The 22,588-nt window shown below is 41.3% G+C and overlaps 1 protein-coding gene across 1 annotated transcript in view; it reads right to left on the bottom strand.

The window, feature by feature from the left end:
• Positions 1 to 1,792: 1,792 nt before the first annotated feature.
• HMCN1 (hemicentin 1) overlaps positions 1,793 to 22,588 on the bottom strand; it is a 189,280-nt gene continuing 168,484 nt past the window's right edge. The window contains exons 93-108 of the mRNA XM_026062720.1: positions 22,062 to 22,232; positions 20,429 to 20,599; positions 19,789 to 19,938; positions 19,331 to 19,468; positions 18,878 to 18,999; positions 17,206 to 17,443; positions 15,360 to 15,422; positions 13,999 to 14,118; positions 13,591 to 13,725; positions 12,998 to 13,111; positions 12,543 to 12,668; positions 11,670 to 11,798; positions 7,024 to 7,374; positions 4,100 to 4,219; positions 3,300 to 3,426; positions 1,793 to 2,159 (exon numbers count right to left, since the gene is read on the bottom strand). Coding sequence (XP_025918505.1) covers positions 1,793 to 2,159; positions 3,300 to 3,426; positions 4,100 to 4,219; positions 7,024 to 7,374; positions 11,670 to 11,798; positions 12,543 to 12,668; positions 12,998 to 13,111; positions 13,591 to 13,725; positions 13,999 to 14,118; positions 15,360 to 15,422; positions 17,206 to 17,443; positions 18,878 to 18,999; positions 19,331 to 19,468; positions 19,789 to 19,938; positions 20,429 to 20,599; positions 22,062 to 22,232 — 2,642 coding nt within the window. The remainder of the gene's footprint in view (positions 2,160 to 3,299; positions 3,427 to 4,099; positions 4,220 to 7,023; positions 7,375 to 11,669; positions 11,799 to 12,542; positions 12,669 to 12,997; positions 13,112 to 13,590; positions 13,726 to 13,998; positions 14,119 to 15,359; positions 15,423 to 17,205; positions 17,444 to 18,877; positions 19,000 to 19,330; positions 19,469 to 19,788; positions 19,939 to 20,428; positions 20,600 to 22,061; positions 22,233 to 22,588) is intronic.

The raw sequence follows: 22,588 nt of genomic DNA, 5'->3' as shown, positions 1-22,588 counted from the left end.
ACTTTCCTTAGGGATGGAGTCGGAATTCCAGTGCAGAGCCACCTGGCGCTGGTGCCAAACGGCTACTTCTAACAGTGATGATCTCTTACTGCGTTAAGTTGCAGGCAGACAGAGAGAAGACAGGGGAAGGCCGCTGGGTATTAGTGAGTTAATGAGTTATTGCTGGCCCCTTCCGTGCATCCCGATGTGGCAACACAGAAACGTGAGGCTGTAGCGCAGCTCCCCGTSGAGGGGTGCCGGGGGCTCCGCTTCTCGCTCCGACTGAAAACTCCGCAAACCGTTAACAGTGAAAACTGGTTATTCCCAGGGGCTGCAACTGCTAATGCCTTTCTGGTGGTGGTGGTGGTGGTTTTTTGTTGTTTTTTTCCTAATGCATGGGAATTATAGAAGCATCGTTCACGTTTGGCAATAGGTATAGCTATGAATAAACGCGACCTTTACATGCAACAAAAATTTAACTCTTTGCAAAATCTGTTTGCTCAGAGGAAATAAAATATTTCCTGGTGTGTGAAGTCTAGATAAAACAAGAGTAAGTGCAATATTCTCCCCTGCCCTTTCTTTCCTTTCTTTGAAAACTAAAGGAAGGGGAAAGCCAACAGCTCAGGAAGCTGGAGACTTTGCTTCATCTTTGCACGAGGATCATCAGTTTGGTGGCCAGGCGACCTGCCACGTTCTAGACCAGAACTAAAGGTAAGTGTCCTGCATGTGGGAAAGAATTTTTTTTAATGATAAATCTTGTGGCAATCTCAAAAAGACAATGAGAACCTTTATTTTGATTATTTTCTATGTATTGACACTGACCTTTTATGAAAACTTAATTGTAAAACACTTAAGATATTGCATAGAAAATACACATAGGAAAAAAACATATATACACTTTCATAAAAATAGAATACATCTTGGCAAAATTACTTGTGTACAGTGTATTGACATTACTGAACCRAAATTACTACATCTTTGGAAAAAATGTTCAATTTGCAAAAAACAAAAGAAAAGAAAAACCCCAAACATTTTAAACTGGGTTGGGAGTACTGAAATGGATATGGTTTTGAGCTAAATAAATGGCTATACCAGAATGTCAGAGTAAAAACAAAACAAAACAAAAAAAAAATTATAAAATATCTGCCATATAAAGCAGAAGTAGCCATATTGTTTTTTCTTTTAAACAATGCCTAAACTCGCAGAGAAATCAGATGAACCAATTCCATTTTCTACTTTAGATTCTTTAGCTGAAAACAAACTTTACTAATTTCATCTGTGAGCTAAGTAAAGTGGTATTTCTTTTTCTGACCACATGACACAGTATATGTTCAGCCCTAATTCTATCACGTATTTGGTAAGAAAAAAAAAAATCAATAGATATAAAACTGTAAAACACCTAGCAACCTTTAAAATATGCAGACCACTTAAAATGGCCATTTTTTCTGGTTAGGTTTTTCTTTAGTTGCYTTTAAACGAGGCTGCTCCTGCTTACTGCTTTGACTACTAGTACTTCAGCTCAGACTTTGACTTGTTCTGCCGGTTTTCAGAACAAACTGTGGAAAACGACTACTCCAGTGTAATAAATACAGCAAGTGGTCCTCAAAGCCATGGATTTTCTTTCTTGAATTGGAATAATGGCAATATAGTGGCAGTCTCGGGGGCGGAAAAAGCAAAGAGCRTAGCACCGTTTCCACGCTGCGTGATTCACAACTGGCGAGCAGGCAGCAGAGTCGATCTGAAGGGGGTCATACCCACCGGCACTTATGAACGTGGCTAAAATACTGCGATTGCTGTCGAGTGGTTCGGGAGTTTAATAGGGGTAGGCTGACACAGCTATATAAACAATGAAAGTGGTCTGATACTCGATATTTCCATCAGCGCTGTAGGACAAGGCTCTGACTCGCATGCGGTACGTCTTCGGCTCCTGCAACGGCCTGGTCGTGAACACGACTCCTTTTAAGTTCTCATCTCTGAGGGCAAAGGGGATTGTCGGGTCCTCGTCTGCCATTAAGAAAGTTGTTCTAGGATGCATGACTTGATCTTGAGTGTAGGCAACCAGCCGGATTAAATCCTGATTGGCAGCTATGCCGAAGGGGAGGGAAACGAGTTTGTACTCCAAGGCGTAGGTGCTAAGGGCACATTCCAGATCATTCGCCGGGCAGTTTTTGAGGCAGAACCTAGGAATAAAAAGAATGCTTTAAGCAAGGGAGAAGGCATGCTACAGTACAGGACTGGAATRTGACTTAAAGGCTAAACTCTTCCCTCATTTATCCTGGTGCTGTGTGCAAATTAAGATTTCCCTGTAAAAAGAAGCTCATGTATTCCTTGTGCATTGTTCCTTTAAAGTTACAGCTGAGTTTAATGTTCCATTTTTTACCCCAAAAGGGGGAAATTAGAAAGCATCAAGAGGTAATATAAAGAAATTGAATACAATGTTTGTCATGGAAGTCAGTGGTACATATTTTTAATGACCATGCTCTTAAATATTAGAGATGACAAGACTGGTTTAAAATGTATTGGCAGCTCCATTTGATGCTGTGTGTGTGTTAGACCACGAAGTAAAGAACTAGGAATAAAAAAAGGCAGGGAAATTTTACTTCCATTAATCAAAAGTCAAAATACGTTGTCTCTGTTAGCTTTGCTGCTCATTGGTAATAGAGACCAGCAAAAATTAACATTTCAAGTTAAATGTCATTCCAGTTCAGACTGATCACAAAAGATGGACTCTGCTATGAAATGAGCTGTTTACCTGGATACATTAAAAGATCAAATGAAATTAAGGGTTTTTTTCCAGAACAAGGAAAAACTTGAGTAATCTGAAAAACAAAACTTACTGTGAACCGTTGTGTTATTTTCATGACTAAAAATTGTATTTTAAATGCTTTCAAAGYGATGGCAAGCTGGGCCTTCAGAGAAGTAAATCAGAGAACTTGGATGCAAAAGCAGCCCCACAAACGGTAAGTGAATGATTCTGAATCAGCAGAAGGAATCACCTGAGCTGCCCGCCTGGGTTCATTCAGGAAGGGGATGTTTGCTTGCTTTTTCCATTCTAACTAACAGTGTAATTCTGCGTGGTCCTGACGGCCAGTTAGCCTGTCTGGGCCCACTGCTTTCTAGCYCTGGTGCTCAGGGAACACGTAGTACTGCTCRTCTATAAACCAACAATAATACTGAKCTTTAATGCATTACCTTTTGCCAGTGTGACCAAATTATTGACGTCAGTCAAACTCAGATAAAGTTTCTTCTGAAGAACACGGATTAAGAACCTGAAGTTGGGGGAAAAACAAGACCCCCAAAGGGTTGAAAATAAAACGTACCCAGAAAGAGGGTCTCGCTGGTAGTTTGGTGGACAAGGTGTGTCTATGCACTGGTAGCTTCCTCTCGTGTTGAAACACATCTGATTTGATCCACAGTGGATATTCTGTTCAAGGCACTCATCAATATCTGAATGTAAAGATAYGGAAATAAGCAGGTGCTGCTACTGAGATGAATTTGACGGAGTTAAACATTAGCTGAATCCATAAAGTTTGGTCACACTGTAGTACATACCTCTACACACAAATGATTTTCCAGAATCTTGTCTTCCTATTTCAGGCAGTGGAGCTACTAGTTCCAATAACATGCGTTTATTATCATYGGAATTTTATTATCTTGTAGGAGGCCTATTGTGCCAGCTGCCTTACACCCAGGATGCAACCTGGGCAGCAACATAAACCACAACCGTCTTGCCAGTTGAGACTAATTAGYTGAAATTGGTTTTGTGGATCAGTAAATCTGACAGTACCTTTTTTGACAAGGCAGGTTAAGGATTATATTGGCCCTAGAGCTACTATTTACTTGCAGTAAAAGGCCATGCTTGGAGTTAGATATATATATAAAAATATTAGGTCACATGAGGACACTTCAAAAAATAAGAAGTTGCAGTTGTCTGATTTGCTGGTAGTTTTAAAAAGTGCTAAATCAAACTATGAAATATTAAAACTTTTGAAAATTGAAATTTTGAATGTCTGTATCTCATAAAGCAGATTCAAAGAGGTGGCTTATATATGCATGGAATATGACTTGTATCTTATTTATTCATAAATGTATTTCCGAGCATTCAACAAGATTTCTGTACCTTGACAGGTTTTGCCGTTGGGCATAAGACGATAACCAGACGGACAAGTACACTGGTAACTTCCTAGAGTGTTTCTGCATTCATGCTGACAGGTATCTCTGTTTTCACATTCATCAATATCTGGGGAATAGAAACACGAGAAACATGAACATCAGGATTACTTAAACCTAGTACTAAATCTAGTGTTTTGAACCCAAAAAACTTCCCTCCTTGCCACTTATATAAAAGTGTATGGACAGAGGTGGTAGAAGTTATGGAGATCTTGTTTTCTGATGGGGTTGAACGCAAAAGGCTAGCAAATCCTTTCACAACTTACCTGGTGCATTCCTTATAATTTTTTTTTAATAACTAAACCCAGCTTTGAGGGGATCCTCACCTCTTTTGATAGCAGCCACAATATATATTCTAGCTGGACAGACCAGGGCTGTAATATATAGAGGTCTGGGAAGGAAGAGGCACAAGCAATCTATACAAATCTACAAAGGCTACACAAATAGTCTTGCCCTGAAGGCAAGCTTCCTSAAAATAAGGTTTTAGACAATATATTTAAGAAATGCCTAGATTATCTCTTCAGAGGGAGCCTTGACCTGGAAGAGTTGTTCTTACAGTTAATCCCTTCTCAGGTAAAACTCTTTTCCTTCCAAACTAATTTTTCTCATGCCATGGGAATGAATTAAGCTCAGTAATTCGAGAGATTATCAAAAAATGCTCTTAACTTTTAAAATCTGCCTCTGAAACACAGCAGTACCAGACCAATTATTTAATATTGTCAAAGTAGACTAAAGACATTTAGCCAAAGACCAGATATCATTATAATTCCCTTTGAAACGTCTGCGCGCTTCAGGAGCGTAATAGAGCCCGTACTCAAGTTAGTGTCAGGTATGTGAATTAAGACCTGAATGATGAAAGGTCTTTGCGTCCCCTCTCTGTCTGACTCACACAGATGGTGTCAGATAATACAAACAAGAARTGAGACAGACAGACATGACTGCAGAAATTTAGGGTGTGCTTTGTTATCCAATCCTGATGGTTGTCTGTTGGAAGAACCCTCTTAAAAAGAGAAACATCATTTGTACGTGCTTTTATACTAAAGAGTAATTTTAAAATCGAGATGTTCTTCCAATGAAATAGGCATATAAGAATATTAACTAACTCAGACTGAAAGCTGGGGTAAGGCTCATAGTTTTAGTTTAATCCTTCCATCAGCGGTAACTATGTTCCTATGTCATTTGATTAAATGCTATAGCCATAACGAACTGTACTTATAAGACCACTGAATTGTCATTGTAACGTAAATACAAGGTTAGTTTAATGTTTGCCTAGCTATAACTTATTAACACGAGTATATTTGTATTTTCAACATTATATATTATAACCATTATTAGCAATAACTATGGCTGTTAGAATCTAGTTGCAGATCGCTGTATTTATCCTGGGGGAATGTTGCTCCTTCTCTGATGTGTGCTTGGCAAAGAAGTTAATTTTAGGCACGTTTTCTAAAGCATCATGAACAGCTATGTTTGTTGTTAAATGCACTGAGGAAAGTTCTAGCAAGACCTAGCCAGTGGTACCTTCAGTCTTGAACCGAATGGTATTATCGCAAAGCAACTTCACCAAGTGATACTTTTTTCTGAAATACTCAAACTGTGAGTTAAGATGGCAAAATCTGGCTTCAAAGGGGCACCTTTCAAGAAGATGAACTTGTTTTTGATACCCCCATCTTTCTGCTGTGCAAAATGTCACCTGTGCTGCTGCTTTCGGAAGGCCGACGGGAGCCCTGGCTGCAAGGCAGCGGTGCCCCCTTCRGCTCCCCAAGCCGCTGCGGCTCTCCGTGGCGGGGGAATGAAGCGGGCTCAAGGCAGGCTGTGCTTGTRCTCCCGTTTCGGGCTCTAAAGCAGCAGTTTTAGAGCTGGCAGYCTGTAACCATTGCCACTAGCAATTGCCTCATGATAAAGACCTGAAAGTTTTATCTTTTTTTATCGAGTTTTTTAAACTCGTTAGCTTCTTCACGTTTAGTGCAAATCCGTCAATGAACAGTAGAGGCTACTGCTCCTTTTGATTTCACAAGGAGCTGAAGTATATTTTCAGTACTTGTGAAAATAGTTTTTCATTGAAAAACCCTCAGAAGAGCTCACAGAGTAAAGAAGAAATAGCTAAATTCTTGATTTTTAGAGGTGCCAAATACCTTTGTTTCCTGGTGATCTCAGTTTGCACCCTGAGGCTCTGCATCTCTTAAAAAAAAAAAAAAGAAGTCGGGGCAGAGCTTGCCCGTTACCATAAATACCCTGGTCCCCTCATAGAGGAGGAAGAAATGGCAATACTGTCATTTGCATGACTTCTGACAAACATCCTGTTTTGTTTACATATATCTTCACGTGTTCAATGCATTACATGCGAGCACCCTGCTGTGTATCATAAGGCACAGGTAATTTAAAAGCTCTGCCTGTATTGCCCATGTGGCTGTACCGAACCTTCCTAGATCAGGGCTGTCGCTGCTTCTAGCAAGCTCAATTCTGAAATCTCTGTTCAAAACCTTTTTGAACCAGATTATCATCACCACCAATGGGAGTTTGAGGTAAGCAAAGTCCCCAGGACTGGACTGATCCCCGGCGTTGCTTAAAGGGGGGAAAATTTACCCGGGGGAGCTGCCTTAATCAGAAAAAACACGAACACAGGAAGGAAGTCATTTGCTAATACACAACAGTCGGCACAATTAAAACATGAGGGTACGAGGAGGAGGTTTGAGAACATTTTTGCTACGACTTGTTCAGGAAAAGAAAAGCATGCAAAACTCACTGAATATTCATCGCGGTAATATGAGAAAAAGCAGCACTTCAAACCACAGGCAGTATGAAGCATACGAAGCAGTAACCTAAGAATAAGGACTGAAACAAGAGAATTGCATAGATACRGCTGACATTTACCTACACATCGGGCATTTCTTGCCTCATAGCCTTCAGGACAAGTTTCTCTAATGTTCCTTCTAGTCCTGGAGAAAGGTATTCTGCTGTTTCTATACTCTGAGAAGGAGCTGTAGAGATTTGAGGAGTGCCTGTGATATTGTTGAGGTTGATAGTTGTCTCTCACAGGGGAGAATTGAGCATAGTTATAGCTATTGTAATAGGCACCATAATTGGGCAATCTCTCCAGTCCAGCGCAAGATTTCCCATCACCTAATAAATGTTGTCCAGGTGGACAGACACACTTGAAGCTGCCGGGGGTGTTGGTGCATTGAAATGCACAGGGCTTAGGCACTTGTTCACATTCATTAATGTCTGCTCATGTGACATGATCCAGAGCAACAAAGCATGTGGAAAGGAGAAAAAAAAACAACAACACGTAACTATATGTATATATATACATCTATCTCAGTCTGTGGAACAAAACTGAGGACATAAGTGAGATCCTGAAGGTAGTAAAATATGAAGAACCCAAAGCCAAGTAGGCAATTTATTCTGTCTTGTATAGTAACAGTAATATACCTTCATTCTCCCCATAAAACCATGAAACTGTGCTCACATAGGACAAAAACTCCACTGAAGGGCTGACCTCGAAAATTAGAAGAGAGTCTTATTAAAGGTAAGATATGACTACAAAGAGGGGATATCTGAGTCTGCTCTTCTATCTTTGCAGAAACAGAGCTGCGTGATAGCCCGAATGCTGCAGACGGTGGCTGAGCAATTCCTGCAGGGATCTAAGTTACCAGAAGGATGCACTCAGAAAGGTAGGTGACCCTGAGGAGCCTAAGCTGTTCATTACTGCTTGAATAATTGCTAATTTTTTTTCCTTAAGTGCTCCACAGACCAGTGGGGGAAACTGTCTGGCTCTTGTTAAGAGGAGGATAGAGAGGTCTTAACACAGAGCCTTCCTGAGGAGGACAGGGTTAGAAATTCTTTCAAACTGGTGCTGAGGGAGGCTTGCAAAGCACTGACACAGTTACTGCACTCCGCGTCGCGGAAAAAGCAGGGCTAGAGGACACGTCGCAAGGCTGCAAGGGAAGAGCCTGGATACGTCCTCACCTTTGAGGCTAGCAGCCAGTCCAGCTATGCAAGTTTGGAGACCTAGCAGTAAATATTAATTTGCTTTAGAACAATTCWAAATAGCTATTTCTGTTTGCCTGAGGCGTCCTTTCCCAGTTCAGTTTGCCTTTAAATGGTGCCAAGAACTTGAAGCTGCAGAGGGAGCCTAGGACGGGGGTTTGCGAGCAGGCGTGCCTTGCCCCAGCACCTCTCCTCTCCTAAGAGGAGAAGGGGAAGAGCAGAGGCTCTCTGCTTCCTCAGCACCGTTAAGCTTCCAAATTGCTCGCATCAGATTCAGGCCACAGCCAAGGTTTGGGTCACTTTTTATCATCCAAAATAACCTGACCAACCCTAGCATCAAATGTTCACCCTTAAAACCACAACAGAGGGATCAACATGCAAATATAATAAAGGATTTAAGGATATTATATGCCGAGTGTCCTTAACTCAAAACGTAGTAAATATGAGAGAAATACTTTGCGCTATTTTAGGATCAGGCCTTTCTCCGCAGCCTCTCTGRCACTAGAAAAAAAGAAACACTCCATCCTGAAATATTCACTGAGTTACCTCAGGCCCAACTGAAAATTGGACACATACATGATTTATTTTCAAACTTGCTTTCGTTCTTCACTAAAAAAACAAAGAAAAAGATGGCTAATTCCAAACAGGAAAGTATCACTTTTGAAATGACCAGAAATAACTGATATTAAGATACATAACAAAACATCTATAATTGGCATATTTATAAGCTTGCTTTCTTGAAGCATCCAATATTTAAAGATTACTTTAATGGTGACTTAATAAGGGTTTAATTATTTTATATTAGTGGAAAGCATGTATTTTTAATATTATTATTGTAAAATGCCATTAAGCCAGTGTTAAAATAATTTGTAATCCTCTGAGACACAAATGGATGACACCAGTATGTTAAAAGTTATGCTGTAAATATTTTAAAATTGTTTAGTACTAAGAATTTAATCTTTTGAGAGTTGGAAATCCAGAGTACAGTAGGGATAATTATTGCAGGAATTAGAACAGCAGAGCAGCGATGCAATTTGTACAGAATTGCAGTATGTTCTACTTGTTATTTCACAAACACATAAGTGAAACATCATATAGTATTTAAAAAATCATTTTTGTTTATAATAATATTATGATAATATTACACTAGAGAACTTTCTTTTAATGAGGCAAGAACTAATCTGACTTTTAGTTTATATTCCTTCATTGTGTGCTTAAGRTGAAAAAGTTACTACTCATATATATGTAAAAGAATTCTGAAACTCAGTATTTCCTGAGCACTCAACTACTTTCTAATTGCTGGGTTTAACTTTCTTTACCTGCATAATGCAGACAGTAAGTATATGCACTAAATCTGGTCTTCAGAACAACCCGTCTCCTTTTAACAAGTTACAGAAAAGCAGTATAAGAGTCCTATACAAATAGTGAAAGAAAGCAGGTGAAAATTGCAGCAATTTGTTTTGTAGAAGCAGCCTCTACTACCCAAGCAAAACCGAATGCAACACGCCATTTGCGTTATACCGTGGCCATGCTTGTGATTGAAAAGTGATCACTGGTAACCYGCAACATCCACTGGGCAGTATCCCTTTGATTGTACAGCATAAATATTAAATAAAGACAAGCACAAAGAGAAGTGRCTTTGAAACTCTAAAATACCTGAATTTTCAGGCTGCATTTGAAGAATATTATTTGATTTTAAATTCTAGGTAATCTTACATGTGTGGTATGTAAAAATGCATTATAATGCCTTCTACCTACAGTATGGAATGTTTAAATGCTTAATACATGGAAATACTCTAATTTAGCTAAATGGGCATGCAAAGATCTGTGTGGACGTTGTGATGACAAACAAGCATTTTATCCCCATTTAACAGACAGGGAATTGTGGCACAAATGACTTACTGTACACAGGATAACAGTGGCACAGGTAGGAGCAAAGCTCAGATCTTCTGTTTCAGTCTGGGGTCCTACTTACACTTCCACTCTTCCATGTGCTCATTGAAAACAGTTAAAATAAAACTGGATTTTATTAACACATGTGAGCTAACATCTTTGATGCACCTATATTTAAATATAAATGTTTTAAAGCAGACAAAAATTCAAAGGAGCATAAAGGTCATACTTAAAGTAAACAGGGAGCTTTCAATAGTCCTTTGTCGGAAGACAGCCTTAGGGCGTCTGCTGGCTTTCTGAGAAAATCTGTAGTCCTAGACTTTATTCAGCTTACTGCTGTCAGAAATGGTTGTAATATATGTTAAGGAGTCTGGGATTGATTTTATTTCAGTCAAGAGGCAGCTGGCAGAAGCAATGTCTTGGTCTACAGCCAAACAGTTTTGTACTGCAATTTAATCTTAAAAAAACAACAAAAAAAMCACCCCAAAACAAAAAAATCCCAACATTCCTGGCTTTGATAGTCCAAAATCTTAGGTACTTTAAAAAGAAGAAAAAAAAAACAACCTATACTCCAAAGCAACTATTTATCACTTAGGAAATCTAATCTTGAAGAAGTCATTACAGCTGAACGCTTCTGATATGATACGTGATAGCAACTGAAATCAGCTTAACTTAGTGTGGTATACCAACATATACAAATCATTCTTCTCAGGGTAGATCAGGTATTATATTTCAAATATCCCCCATAAAGAACGAATCAAAGTGATTTTAGTACCATCCTGACGTCTCTGAAATGCCAGGGGACGTGTTTTACCCACTTGCGCTGACATGCTACAGTAAATAGCGATATCAACGTTAGAGCTACGAGAGCACTCTTCGAAAGCTAGGCACGTGGGCGTGGGGGAAAGGCCTGCACATTTTAACGCAGGAATGTTAGACGTCGCGTAGGGGACTAACTAGATGGTCAATAATGCAGTGACCGTGGGGCTTCCCCCTCGCCTGGTGTGATCCACTCAAAACAGAAGGGAGGGCGGAGTGATATACTCCTATCGGCTTCCCCGGCTCTGCCTGTACTTGGGAACACCCTTTGCAATTTTAGCGGGTGGATAAGTGTGTTCATGCCACTCACTTGCAGAGGTGAGTTTTGGGTGTACTGGGCCCCTCGCAAAGCACTTTGGGTGCTCTCCTTTAGGGAAATCCRTATCACTCCCTGCGCTCGACTGGCTTTACATGCGAATCGTGCCATCCAGTCTTAGCTCACAGCCAGCCACCTTTCGCGGTCCAATCATCTAACAAACCTGACCTGTTTTTTCTAAATTCAGCCTCTCTCTTGCTGAGGGGTATCTTGCCACGTAGGGCACTACTGCTCCAACAGTGCTCCAAGCCCCGCAGTCCTCACGCAGTTTGGTTTCGAAGTATGGCCGCATAACGCTCTCAGTGCGGAGTCGTTTAGTTTTGTCTTTTAGTTTTGAATAACATACTTTGCTTAAAGTCGGGTAATTTGGGGCATTCAAAGCAAACTTGTCTGTGTCGTGCAGGCTTAAGGAGGGATAGCATCTTTGGGTCTGTTACAGCAGAAAGCAGAGCCAAAAGCAGCAACAGAGCGTATGCAACACTAATGTGATTTGCCAGCTTACCCACACAAGGTCTTCCAACCGCCTGGGATCGATAGCCTCTGGGACACACACAACGGTAACTGCCTCGCGTGTTCTCACAGATCTGGTTATATCGGCACTGGTGGGTTCCGTCCCTGCATTCGTCAATGTCTGCCAGCAACACAGGCACGAGGAAGTTAGTTAGTCAGATCTTTCTGGAAAGCAGTTACAGCTTTAGACTTCCTAAAGTGCATTTGCCCTCTAGACAGATTTGGCCTCTGACCATATACTTTTCTCACCAGATGGCATGATCAGGCACTACTCTGCAACAGTTACGTAAAATAGACTGTGAGCAGCTGCACAGATAAATCTTTCAACAGAATGGCATTCACAAACTCCTTCCTTTAATTTTTCTGACTTTTGAATTGAGCTTTCCGGTTCCATCAGCTAATCTCTCCGAAGAGATATAATGCATCTTCTCATCATATACCATTAAAAAGGAATGCAAATTCGGTAGTATCTATGGCAGTCTTGATTCAGAACACCCGGGACAAAAACTCTTTAGAAAGCATTGACACAGGGGGCAAAATATTCCAGTCAATGAAGAATTTCTAGAATTAAGGTAAAAATGCAGAGGAAATGCTGAGAAAAACCTTACTGTTTTTTCTTAAGAGCAATGGAAAACCAGAAGGGTTAGAGGGTACATTTTTTTTCTTCCAATTCCAATTACGAAAAAGTCAAACAATACATATGCTCCCATAAATGAAAAAAGACAGTGCCTTAAGCTGTGCGAATCTTAACGACTAAACATGGACTATTACAAAGAAGGTGTTTTTTTTCCTTTTTTTTAACATTGATCATTGCCCTAATGTTTACAAGCACTGTACAATACAATACATAAGGACTTCTACTCACCAATACATGTTCCATTTTCTGCTTTGGTCATTCCATTTGGACACAGATCGATGCACTTGTAGCCACCACGAGTGTTTTTGCAGAATTGATCAGGTCTGCATACATTCTGCCTGCATTCATTTATGTCTTATTTAAGAAAACAAATCAAAGGGAAGCAAGAATGGAAATGAACTTGCATCCTGATGCTCAATTCCTAATGAGTAGACTAATTCCAGCTGTAATCATACTGTGTGCATGCAATTTGAATGCACATCATGCACATCTGCCCAATTCCCTCCTTCTTGAGATTTTAAAACTGCTTTACAGACAAATTTAGAAATACATATTAAGGATATAATCCATAGCAGGATTTTCATTCACAGAGGTTTCAGATAACAAATTGCATGTAGGAACAAATAAACATTAAAATATTTCCATCAGAAAGAGGGAATAAAAATTCCAAAGGCATTTCATACCCATGCATTTTCTGCCCTTTAGCTGGTATCCTGGATCACACCCACAGTGGAAACTTCCTACAGTATTGAAGCAACGCTGGTGACAGGAGTTGGACTCTTGACATTCATTAACATCTGTTGAACAACACAAAACCTTAACTATGGCTGTGAGCAACCACGTCTTTATATATATAACAGTATTTTGGTTTATTCAACATTCTGGGCTGTGCTTTGAGCTCTAGTTACTGCACTACTGAGGTATATTCAGAAATGAATACTTTTGTCACTCCATCATGAAAGAAAACACACATGGGACACAAAAGCAAGAATTTTAGGTTGTCTCAGGTAAGATTTTTAATTTATTTCTAAGGATGCAAAAAGCAAGATTTCAGGCCAATGCTACCTAACAGCTTGCTCAAAAAAAGCCCTCAAAAAACAAAAGGAAAAACACCCCCCCCACACTCTCTTGCTAGGTTAATATTGGAGACCTTAGTTGGATGCGTCTTTTTAAAAGTTACTTATAAGGAAAAAGAGTAAAAGAAAAGTAAAAGAAAGTGTAAAAGAAAGCACTGTCGAAAAGCTAACACCAAAAGACCGCGAAGGCCTCGCCGCACCTTGGCAGCTAAATCCATCAGCTGTTCTCCGGAAGCCGTTCCCGCACCTAACCACGCAGCGGTATGAGCCAATGGTGTTCTCGCAGTCCTGGCCCGCACGGCACGTATGGCCACCTAACGCGCACTCATCCACGTCTGCAATTCAAAGCAAGCTGGAACCCTCACCATGTCAAAATGGACATACAGATTAAGTAGCATCTAAACCAAACAYGATCAAGTATGAATACTTCCTTTTAAATATATTCAGCAATGAAATAGTAAGAATACCACCAATAAATTATGTTCTTAGGGCGACAAAATGGCCCAGACCTAACAAAACACGCACCTAGTGATTTAAGCAAATTGAGACTTTTTTGAACATAGCACTGAGTCTCGTATCCGAGCTGTCCGCAGCAATAATTATCTTACCCTGACATGTTCTACCGTCCGCAGATATAGTTAGGCCTTTTGGACAGGAGCAGTAATAAGTTCCTACGGCGTTATGGCAGGCATGGGAACAAGGATTTCGCACAGCACATTCATCTTCATCTAGAAGAAGGAAATGTTTGGAAAGCYGGTGAGACTTTACAAGGCTTTACAAGAAACTATATATATATTAAAAAAAAAGGAAACCTTTCTAAGAGGTATATATCTAGTAGATACCCCASGGTAAGACTAGAGCTAGCTACTGAACAGTTTCACAGAAACAGGTCAGCAGGGCACTCGCTTYGGTATCCGGTTAGTAGCATCTCCTTGCCATCCCCTTATAGCTACAGTGGTGAAGGGATTAGCAAGGCATGAACCTGTCTGCAGAGCAGGAGATAAAAGCATGAAAATCCTATGACTGAAGTTTCGGTTAKAATAATAATAATAAATAGTAATAAYAATAGTAATAACAATAGTAATAACAACAACAACTCTTAAACCTCCTTTGCATTTTACCTGTAGAGATCTACATTGCTTTRGATTCAAGAGACTAGAATTTGCAAATGGGGATCTTTCATGTCTAATTAAAGATCTTACTTTAAGAGTTGTTTCCAAACCTACATACATAAGGCCTCGCTGGAATTTTGTGCGAGTTACATCTGCAGGAGTAGGTCACTACTGTGTGTATGTGGATGTTAGATATAACCTTTCCCAGAGAATCTGGAAATCTGAAAAATCTGTGTTACAATGCAGCAGATGGATTCCAGTGTTAGATTTACACTTCCTATATAACCTTGGAAAGATTATTATAAGTTTTCCACATTTAAATTTTAGAACTCATGTTGTTTTCTAGATCAGTTTGCAAGTGCAAAACGCTCTAGCGACCTTATTTACCACATTTTCGGATTGCAACTTTTTCCACTTTTCTGGCAGTGCAGTCTAGGGGAGACTGCTAAAATGCTCGCAGCCTCCTTCCCACCTCCTTCCCCCGAGCAGAAAAGGTCCGTTTCTCGGGGGGCAGATGTCTCAGCCGCCCTCCGCCACGCTTCCGCCAGGCAGGAGGCGTGCGTGCTCCCCCGCTTGGCGGCCTCGGCGGGCAGCCTGGGGGGACTTGCCCGCCCCACGGCTGAGCTGGGGAGGAAGGGCTGCCTTGCTACTGCGTACGTGCTAGGTGCATACAGAAATAACATCTTCATTTGCCTTCACATCCACACCTTTTTCTCTGTTGTAACTTCCTTTTTCTGAAGTATGTACCGCATGCTTCAAAGCTCTGAAGAAAGGCGATCTAGATGCTGTGTATTTGATTACATACATATATACATACACGCATACATATATACACATATAATTTATCATGTCATTACCTGAACAGTAAGGCCCAGCTGAGTCCAAAACAAAGCCGGGAGGACACTGATTGCTCCGATCTCCTGCACAATAAAGGAGCCATGCGTTACTTGCAGATGAAAATATGACCATATTATGACTTTAAGAAACCCTTTTACCAGTCAGAATTGCAGCCCAGATATTTATAAAAGATTCGGTACACTTGGACACTAAAATATAAACTTTTCAAATCCAGACTTTTAGGGACTTTTTCACTTGGGGATTAAAAGCTAGAAATACACATTTTTCCCATTTTTATTTGATGTTTAGAAAAAAATTAAGTATTTTTTTTTTCCTCTGAGTGACTGCAATTTGCATCCCAGCCTAATCTGTCCTGCGAAGTTCCTACATAAAGTTTGCATTGTTAAGAAAGGAAAGGCCATTCAGCTTCACTCCAGACAGACGGAAGGAAATAAACCCCAAACAAACCAGGCATAATGTCATAGACTGTGGAAACTCACTGCAGGAGAGTACGAGCACATATTTAGGAATGGAAAACTACCCCGTGGTAGGAGATGCTGCTCAAAGACCATGTGTATTTTACTATTCATTTGTACCCTGAAAAATGATTCAATAAAAATGAGATTTTGAAAAAGCAACCTATTAATTGTTGCAAGAAATACAGGTAAGCTCAATAAGGGCTTGCACAGATTTATCCACAGGCAGGACTTCATCTGCAGACCTCCTTTTATCAGCGCAGACAAGTAAAACGGACAAGATCCTGTTTGGCTTTCAAATTGCACGGGGAGTTTATAGTCTCACAAGTGGGAAAAGCATTTTACTTCATTTAGGAGTGTCGCTGTTGAAGAGAAAGACTGAGACAGGCATTCTCACCGCTTCCTTTATTTTCCAACCTGAGCTACTTCATTTGAAAAATCTTACGATAGAAATGATGTTTAAAGTCCCATTGTGTAAAAAAGCCTAGACAGTACATAAAAAGATAACAGAACGTTCTCCTGACCTATTATGACTTCTTTGCAAAGGAAAACCCTCCTACAATGATATTTCCACTATTTCTTCAAATCACACAGGTAAAAGGTTAATAAAAGCCAGCAGTTAGTAACAGAGCAACCACAAGGCACAGTGCAACAGGTCATGGCTATGAGTTGGCCACCTTTGAGTGAGGACTCCTCAGATTTACAGAACATGTCCACACAATCCTGCAGAACTGTAGCTTTCATAATGTCTGGCCTTAAAAAAAATCCCTTAAAAAAACAACAAACCCAAATCCCTGATGCAGCTCAGCATCATATTTGCTGTATATGCCAAATAATTCTGTAGAAGGAACAGCCTGAGAAATGACTCAGGACATTTTAGTGCTGGATTTTGCATGTTCTTCCACCTCTGCAGCCTCGCTACTATTTTACTTATATCTATATGGTTTTTGGTGTGTGAGGAAAATATATGAGCCATATTTTTCATAATAGCTATGCCAAAAATAAACCAACCAACACTCTATGCTGACCCAGAAATGACAATAATTTCATTTTAGAGAATGAAGGGTACATGCAAGGAAATAGAAAATGTTTAAGGCTGACTCTCTGAAGCTACTGTGGCGCTATTAGTGGTCTCAGCAGAAGCAGACTGCGATCATCAGTGGGAATTGCAGGTGCACAGTAAGAGCAAACTGCAACAGCTTTTACACGTTATTCTATGGGTGTATGAACGAGACATATTGGTCCCAGTATCTGCAATAAAGTTATCCAACTTCCACAGCGTTTCCTTTTTCAAGGCCATAAGCAGCTTTTGCAAATTGGGTGATGACTGCTAGGAAAATAGGATCCTATCTTTCCACTGTTTTATTTCTGTGAAAGACTCGAACATTACCTTTTGCGATGGAAGCGTGGATTTTAAAAGCCACAGTTTCTTCTAGAGGGTTGTACTCTGTTGTAATAGAGGAAGCATGGAGCGTTTCCACCAAGAAAGGCATTTTTCCTCTAGTGTGATCATAGGTGATGGTATGGTTCCACGTATAGGGAACACTAACTCCATCTATAGTGAAGAGACGAGTAGAATGGGCATATAGCTGCCCAGGACCCGTTTGAATATAGTCCTCTGTGTAATCCTGAAACAGCAAGATTCAGGCATCAGCCTCTGAATACAGCCAACACCACGGTGGTCTTCAGATTTTACAGGGTGAGATGTATTCTAAAAAAAGATTTTTCTTCTTAATAGCTAAACAAATTGTATTTCACACCACTCTTTTTTTTTTTCCACTCCGGTTCCTATTTTAACTGTTGAATCTTAACAGCACCTGCTATATTTCTCTTCAAAGAAACAGTCTGGCAGTACTGACAATACTTTCTTTATATTCTAGGTCAGATTCTGACCACAGCATGCTAAATAAACAGCGAATAGAAAAAAACTACACCACGGAAAAAAGGTATAAATATCGGGGAAGGTACACATCACAGTATATCGATATGTCAAGAACCTTAAACATATTTGCTGTACTGGAGCATTAATAGTAGGATGTTTATAAACTACTTGCCACCAACTAATTACTACCTTTGTAAAAACAACTTTAAAGAATGTTCTTTCCTTCACAGTAAAACCAGTTATCAAGCACTTTATACTAAAACAAAACTTTGATACTACATATTATATGAAGCCAGATGGCTTTCATGGCTTACCAAAATATTTAAGGCTTATACTACACCAAGAAGATGGAAACACAGTTATTCTGGAACGTCACCATTCTGTTAGGAGTACAGGGCCAGTGACAGAAACCACCTCACTATAGACAGGAGAGAGTATCTCCTCAAACCAACAGGTGGAACAATTCAGTAGCGAGATTATCACCTTCCACCCTACTGCCATGCAAACCAGCCTCTCTCCAACCATTCCTGAAAAAGGACCTGGAGAAATCTTCGTTCTTTGAAAAAGCAAGTTCTGTAAAATAATTCAGATGAACCGTATAACTGGACCGTTCATCATAACGGACATCTCAAGACAAAATTTTGGCACTGTGGCTGGGAAAGGAGCGTATCATTCACAGCACCACAACAACATGTCTGATAAGAATACATGAAATTCCCTGTGATGTAACCTGATCCAGAATATGTTAAGCCCCCGTCTTTCCCACTATATCAGCGCACAGAATGTTTCTCTGCTGGACTACAAATAATTGTAGCTGTAAACAAATCACCAGTATTAGTCAAAAACTTTTGCAAGGTGCTCTGGCATAAAGAGCTGGTATCCTCCTTAGAAAAGTCAAAAAAACCAAACTAGTTTTAAGCTGCAGCTTCATAACTCCATTAAAGGCAGCACTTGACATGCCTGCCTGTGAAAACTAGCCCAAGAAGCACTTTTAACTTCTAAGATCTTGAGTGCCTAATAACTACGTTCCCAATGATGTCTCTTAGTGTTTTGAGCAAGACGCAAAATAAAGCACATGTAGCAAAACAGCTTTCAGGACTTGTGCCTGCTGCATTAATACAGATCAGAGAAGAAGTCTGCRCGAAGGCAAGAAGAGTGCCGTCTCTAGAAGCAGCTTTACCTTCACGTTAATAGCAGCTAACGACTGCAGCTGCAGAACGTGGCCACTCACGACAACATCCAGCAGTAAGGCTCCATCTGAATCCAAGCCTCGGGCAATATGAGTCATTCGCAGAATCTCTCCTATGAATTTTAAGAGCACGCTGATTTATAAAACATCCTGACTAGAGACTTGTGTTAACCATCCAACATCTGAACTGGATCCGTTAACCAGTTATGTTATGCTAGTATATTTATAAGGCATGCCATGCTTGTAATATAAACATTACATATTTCTAATTAAAGCTCTGAAAGCTGTTATTTTAAGCTTCAGAATACCATAGTTTTTCTGAAAAATACTGGCATAAGCAGAACACTCAAAATTCAGCAATGGTTATGTGGTATTTTTTAATAAACGCACTCTTTATCAAGCTTATCGGATAGAAAAAGAGATGGGATATCACAGGTAACTAACCAGTTGCAAACTCCACTTGCGTTTCTCTTTTGAAGACTGCATCGGTGAGAGTGAACCCATTCACTGCTTCTCCAATTTCTTTTGCGGTCGTCCAATAAACCGGGCTCAGAATGGAAACAAGCTTTCTCATTGCTGCACCTGAGAGAAATGCAACATAACATGGGACTTTCTTTTTCCCTAAGCGTGTGACCCATGTCAGAGGGAGTTGAATATGCAGACAAATATCCAAGCTAGTATTACCCTTAAAATACAAACCAGGATAAGTATGTACTGGTATATTCAGAGGAATGATTCTATAACTACTAATATATTAGAAGTAAATATTGAAGAGTCCCTTTTCCTCTCTAGGGCTACAGAGAGTTTGGATCAGTTTCTTCAGTGACACTTAATGAAACGAAGCGGTGAAAACGGACACTGCGCAGAAGTCAGCCTGGCTCGAGGGAAAGAAAGTAACCTACCAAGGCTCCGAGGGACGTTCGTAATCTCCGCTTGTATTATTCGAGCTTCCGAGTCAGGGCCGTCTGTTACTGTGGCATTCAGGAAAGCAACTCCAAATTCAATACCGTTAATATTTCCAATGACGCTTCCTTTAGCACGTGGGGGCCCACCTGGGCAGGGGAGGGAGGGAGGGAGGAAGGAAAGAAAAGCCCCTATGTGAAAACACTGCCCTCGCACGTTTGGGGGGTGAGAAAATTCAGAAGTAGCGCCCAGCATTTTAAGAAATCAGACTTCTGTGGGTGTTTCTGCATGTATTACATTAACTACAAGAATTACACAACCTGCAAAAAATAGGATCCTCTATGATTTGAGATATACGCACGATAACACAGGAATCGCCCCAGGCACTGCAGAAGCACACTGCCCTCCCTCTGAGAAAGCAACAGTTGTCCGACAGTGTACTCTAGTGCTACACAACAGGTTACAAGAACAACAACAAATTTGTCCAAGCGAAGCTGGGCGAGTGATTCGGGCTGACAGAACGTCATTACTTGCTCAGGAAACTGCTCCAGACCCTGGCGAGCGCCAGCCACATTAGCAGCGCAGCAGGCTTTCACCACGTTCTCATCCTCRTTGTGTGCGGGCTACAGATCAGCTTACCAGGACACGCTTGGATATTACACCGGGATATCTGGGAAGAGTCGCCAGGACAAGGGCGCCCACGATTCGACGGTGCCGGACTGTTGCACAGGCGTACTCGGGTCTGTTCTCCCCCTCCACAGGAAGCAGAGCACTGGCTCCATGTTTGCCACTGCCCCCAGTTTCCATCCACTGAAGAAAGAAAAAGTGAAGAAAGCACCTTGACATTTTTAGTTTCTTCAGCGTCATTTCTTCGTGATGTAACCAATGAGACAGAGAAAAGAAACAGTAAAAAGGGTGACAAAAACACCTTCATGGGAAGGCTCGAACACTTCCCCCCTCAGAAACACAACGCTTAAAATTGTGTTTGCACATCGGCTGTACTGGAAACAAGGAGGCTCTTCCAGGGAACGTTTCCACTATAACGGTCGGGGGGTTAGCAAGAGCTGGACTGAATTCTCCCCCGCGCCACACTGCAGAGGTACTCCGTTACGGCTGGCCGGGAGGGTTTTGGGCTGTGTCAACTACAGGCTGCCCCTCTGCACCATCAGCACAAGCCCCCGGGCGGCAGGGCTATGGAGAGGTCCACGGGGCAAGGAATTGGCCCGGGCTGGCTTTGGGTGACTGCCCGCAGGATACCAGGCCACACAGGAACAGATTTCACAGCTGAAAGCCATTGCCACAGGCATTCAGACCCGTCAGGCGGCACTTCACAAAGAGGAGCCGTCTGTTCAGAATCGCCTGTCACACGTTTCCGTGGTCTCACCAAACAGAGACCGTTCCTGGTTAGAGGTCTGAGCGTCTTTCTTACTAAAAAGAAAACATCTGAGATTGCATAGGGGTCAAATTGATGGAACGGTACAAAAAAACCACACACAAGAGCGGGTGYGCGTACGTGACCTCGCGGGGGGGGCTTCCCCAGCGGGTGGGTCAGTGGAGCGCAGAAAGGGGCGCCGATATTCATGGAGCTGCAGCCCCTGCTGCAGGAGGACGGGTGTGCGGAGGGAAACCTGTGCACCCGGGAGAGCGGATGGGCGCCTGGCCCGGCAGCGGGGCACATCAGCGTGACTGCGTGCGCAGAGCGGGGATTTGGACTTTCCGGGATTAGTTATAAAAGGGCGTCTAGACATTTGCAGGTGTTTAGTAAGTCTCTAGCATTGTGGTCTGCCTGTCGTTTTGCTGATGCTGAATGTGTGAGCTCACTGCCCATTAATAACACGTTGCTAATAAATCACTAAACTGCTTTGATCCTGCTTTGATTTCAACCATGTGACTTGAAAAAACTTGTTTTTTCCCTGCGACATATTCTGCTCCTGGAATACACTGTAAGAGTTCACCGGGACCCTCATAAAGTGTCCTTACTATAAAAAGTAAGTAGAATTACTAAGTGTAGGAAAGGTTTGCATATGCTGTTTCCTGTTTTGGATTATTCTACCTCATTCCGGTAAAATCTAACACATGAAAAGGAAAATCATGGTAGGGTGAGAGTCATTAAAAAAAAAGTGAGTGGATTATTAGGTTGTCCGAAATTGGCAATAATCATAGAAATGTTTCATATTTCTTTCATAATACGAAAATCTCATGTACATGATGTACACCCTGAAGTACTCTAGCAAAAGCTGCACTGAATTTTTCTGCTAGGCTGAGCGCTCACCAGGGCACGTTTCAGTGCTGCATCTCTGGATCTGCATGTCGGCCCCTGCGCACGCCCTGCCGCCGCTGCCAGGGCGAGGGTTGTCACAGGTCCGGTGTCGCCGCGTCTGACCCCCGTTGCACGTTCGGCTGCAAGTTCCCCAGCTGCTCCACGGGCCCCAGTTGCCATGGACTGGAAAAACAGAAGTCAGATTTTATCCGTCTTCCTCTTAATGACAGATACTCCAAACGGACAGTCAGGCTAGGAAAACATCCCCGTTGGACAGTAACTTTTCATTCTACTTGTTCTTCCTAAAGTAATCTCATAGCAAATATCAGACAGAAAAGCAAAAATCAGAGAGATCAAGATCTAGGAGAGTTATCTTGTCCAGCATTCAGCTGTTTCTCAGAGTACATTAATCAACTCTGGAATGTTGTAGTTCATTAATTGACTAATAAAGAAAAGCAGGAAGCTTATATTATAAACCAAGTGACTCGCTAGATTATACCGTGAGATACAAAGAGATCAGACAGGACAGTTGTACCTTT

This window comes from Apteryx rowi, unplaced genomic scaffold (assembly GCF_003343035.1).
Source record: "Apteryx rowi isolate R43461 unplaced genomic scaffold, aptRow1 scaffold_100, whole genome shotgun sequence".
In the NCBI taxonomy this organism is placed as follows: Eukaryota; Metazoa; Chordata; class Aves; order Apterygiformes; family Apterygidae; genus Apteryx; species Apteryx rowi.
The sequence above is the reverse complement of the archived record's forward strand: the minus strand, read 5'-3'. Positions and strand labels throughout refer to the sequence as shown.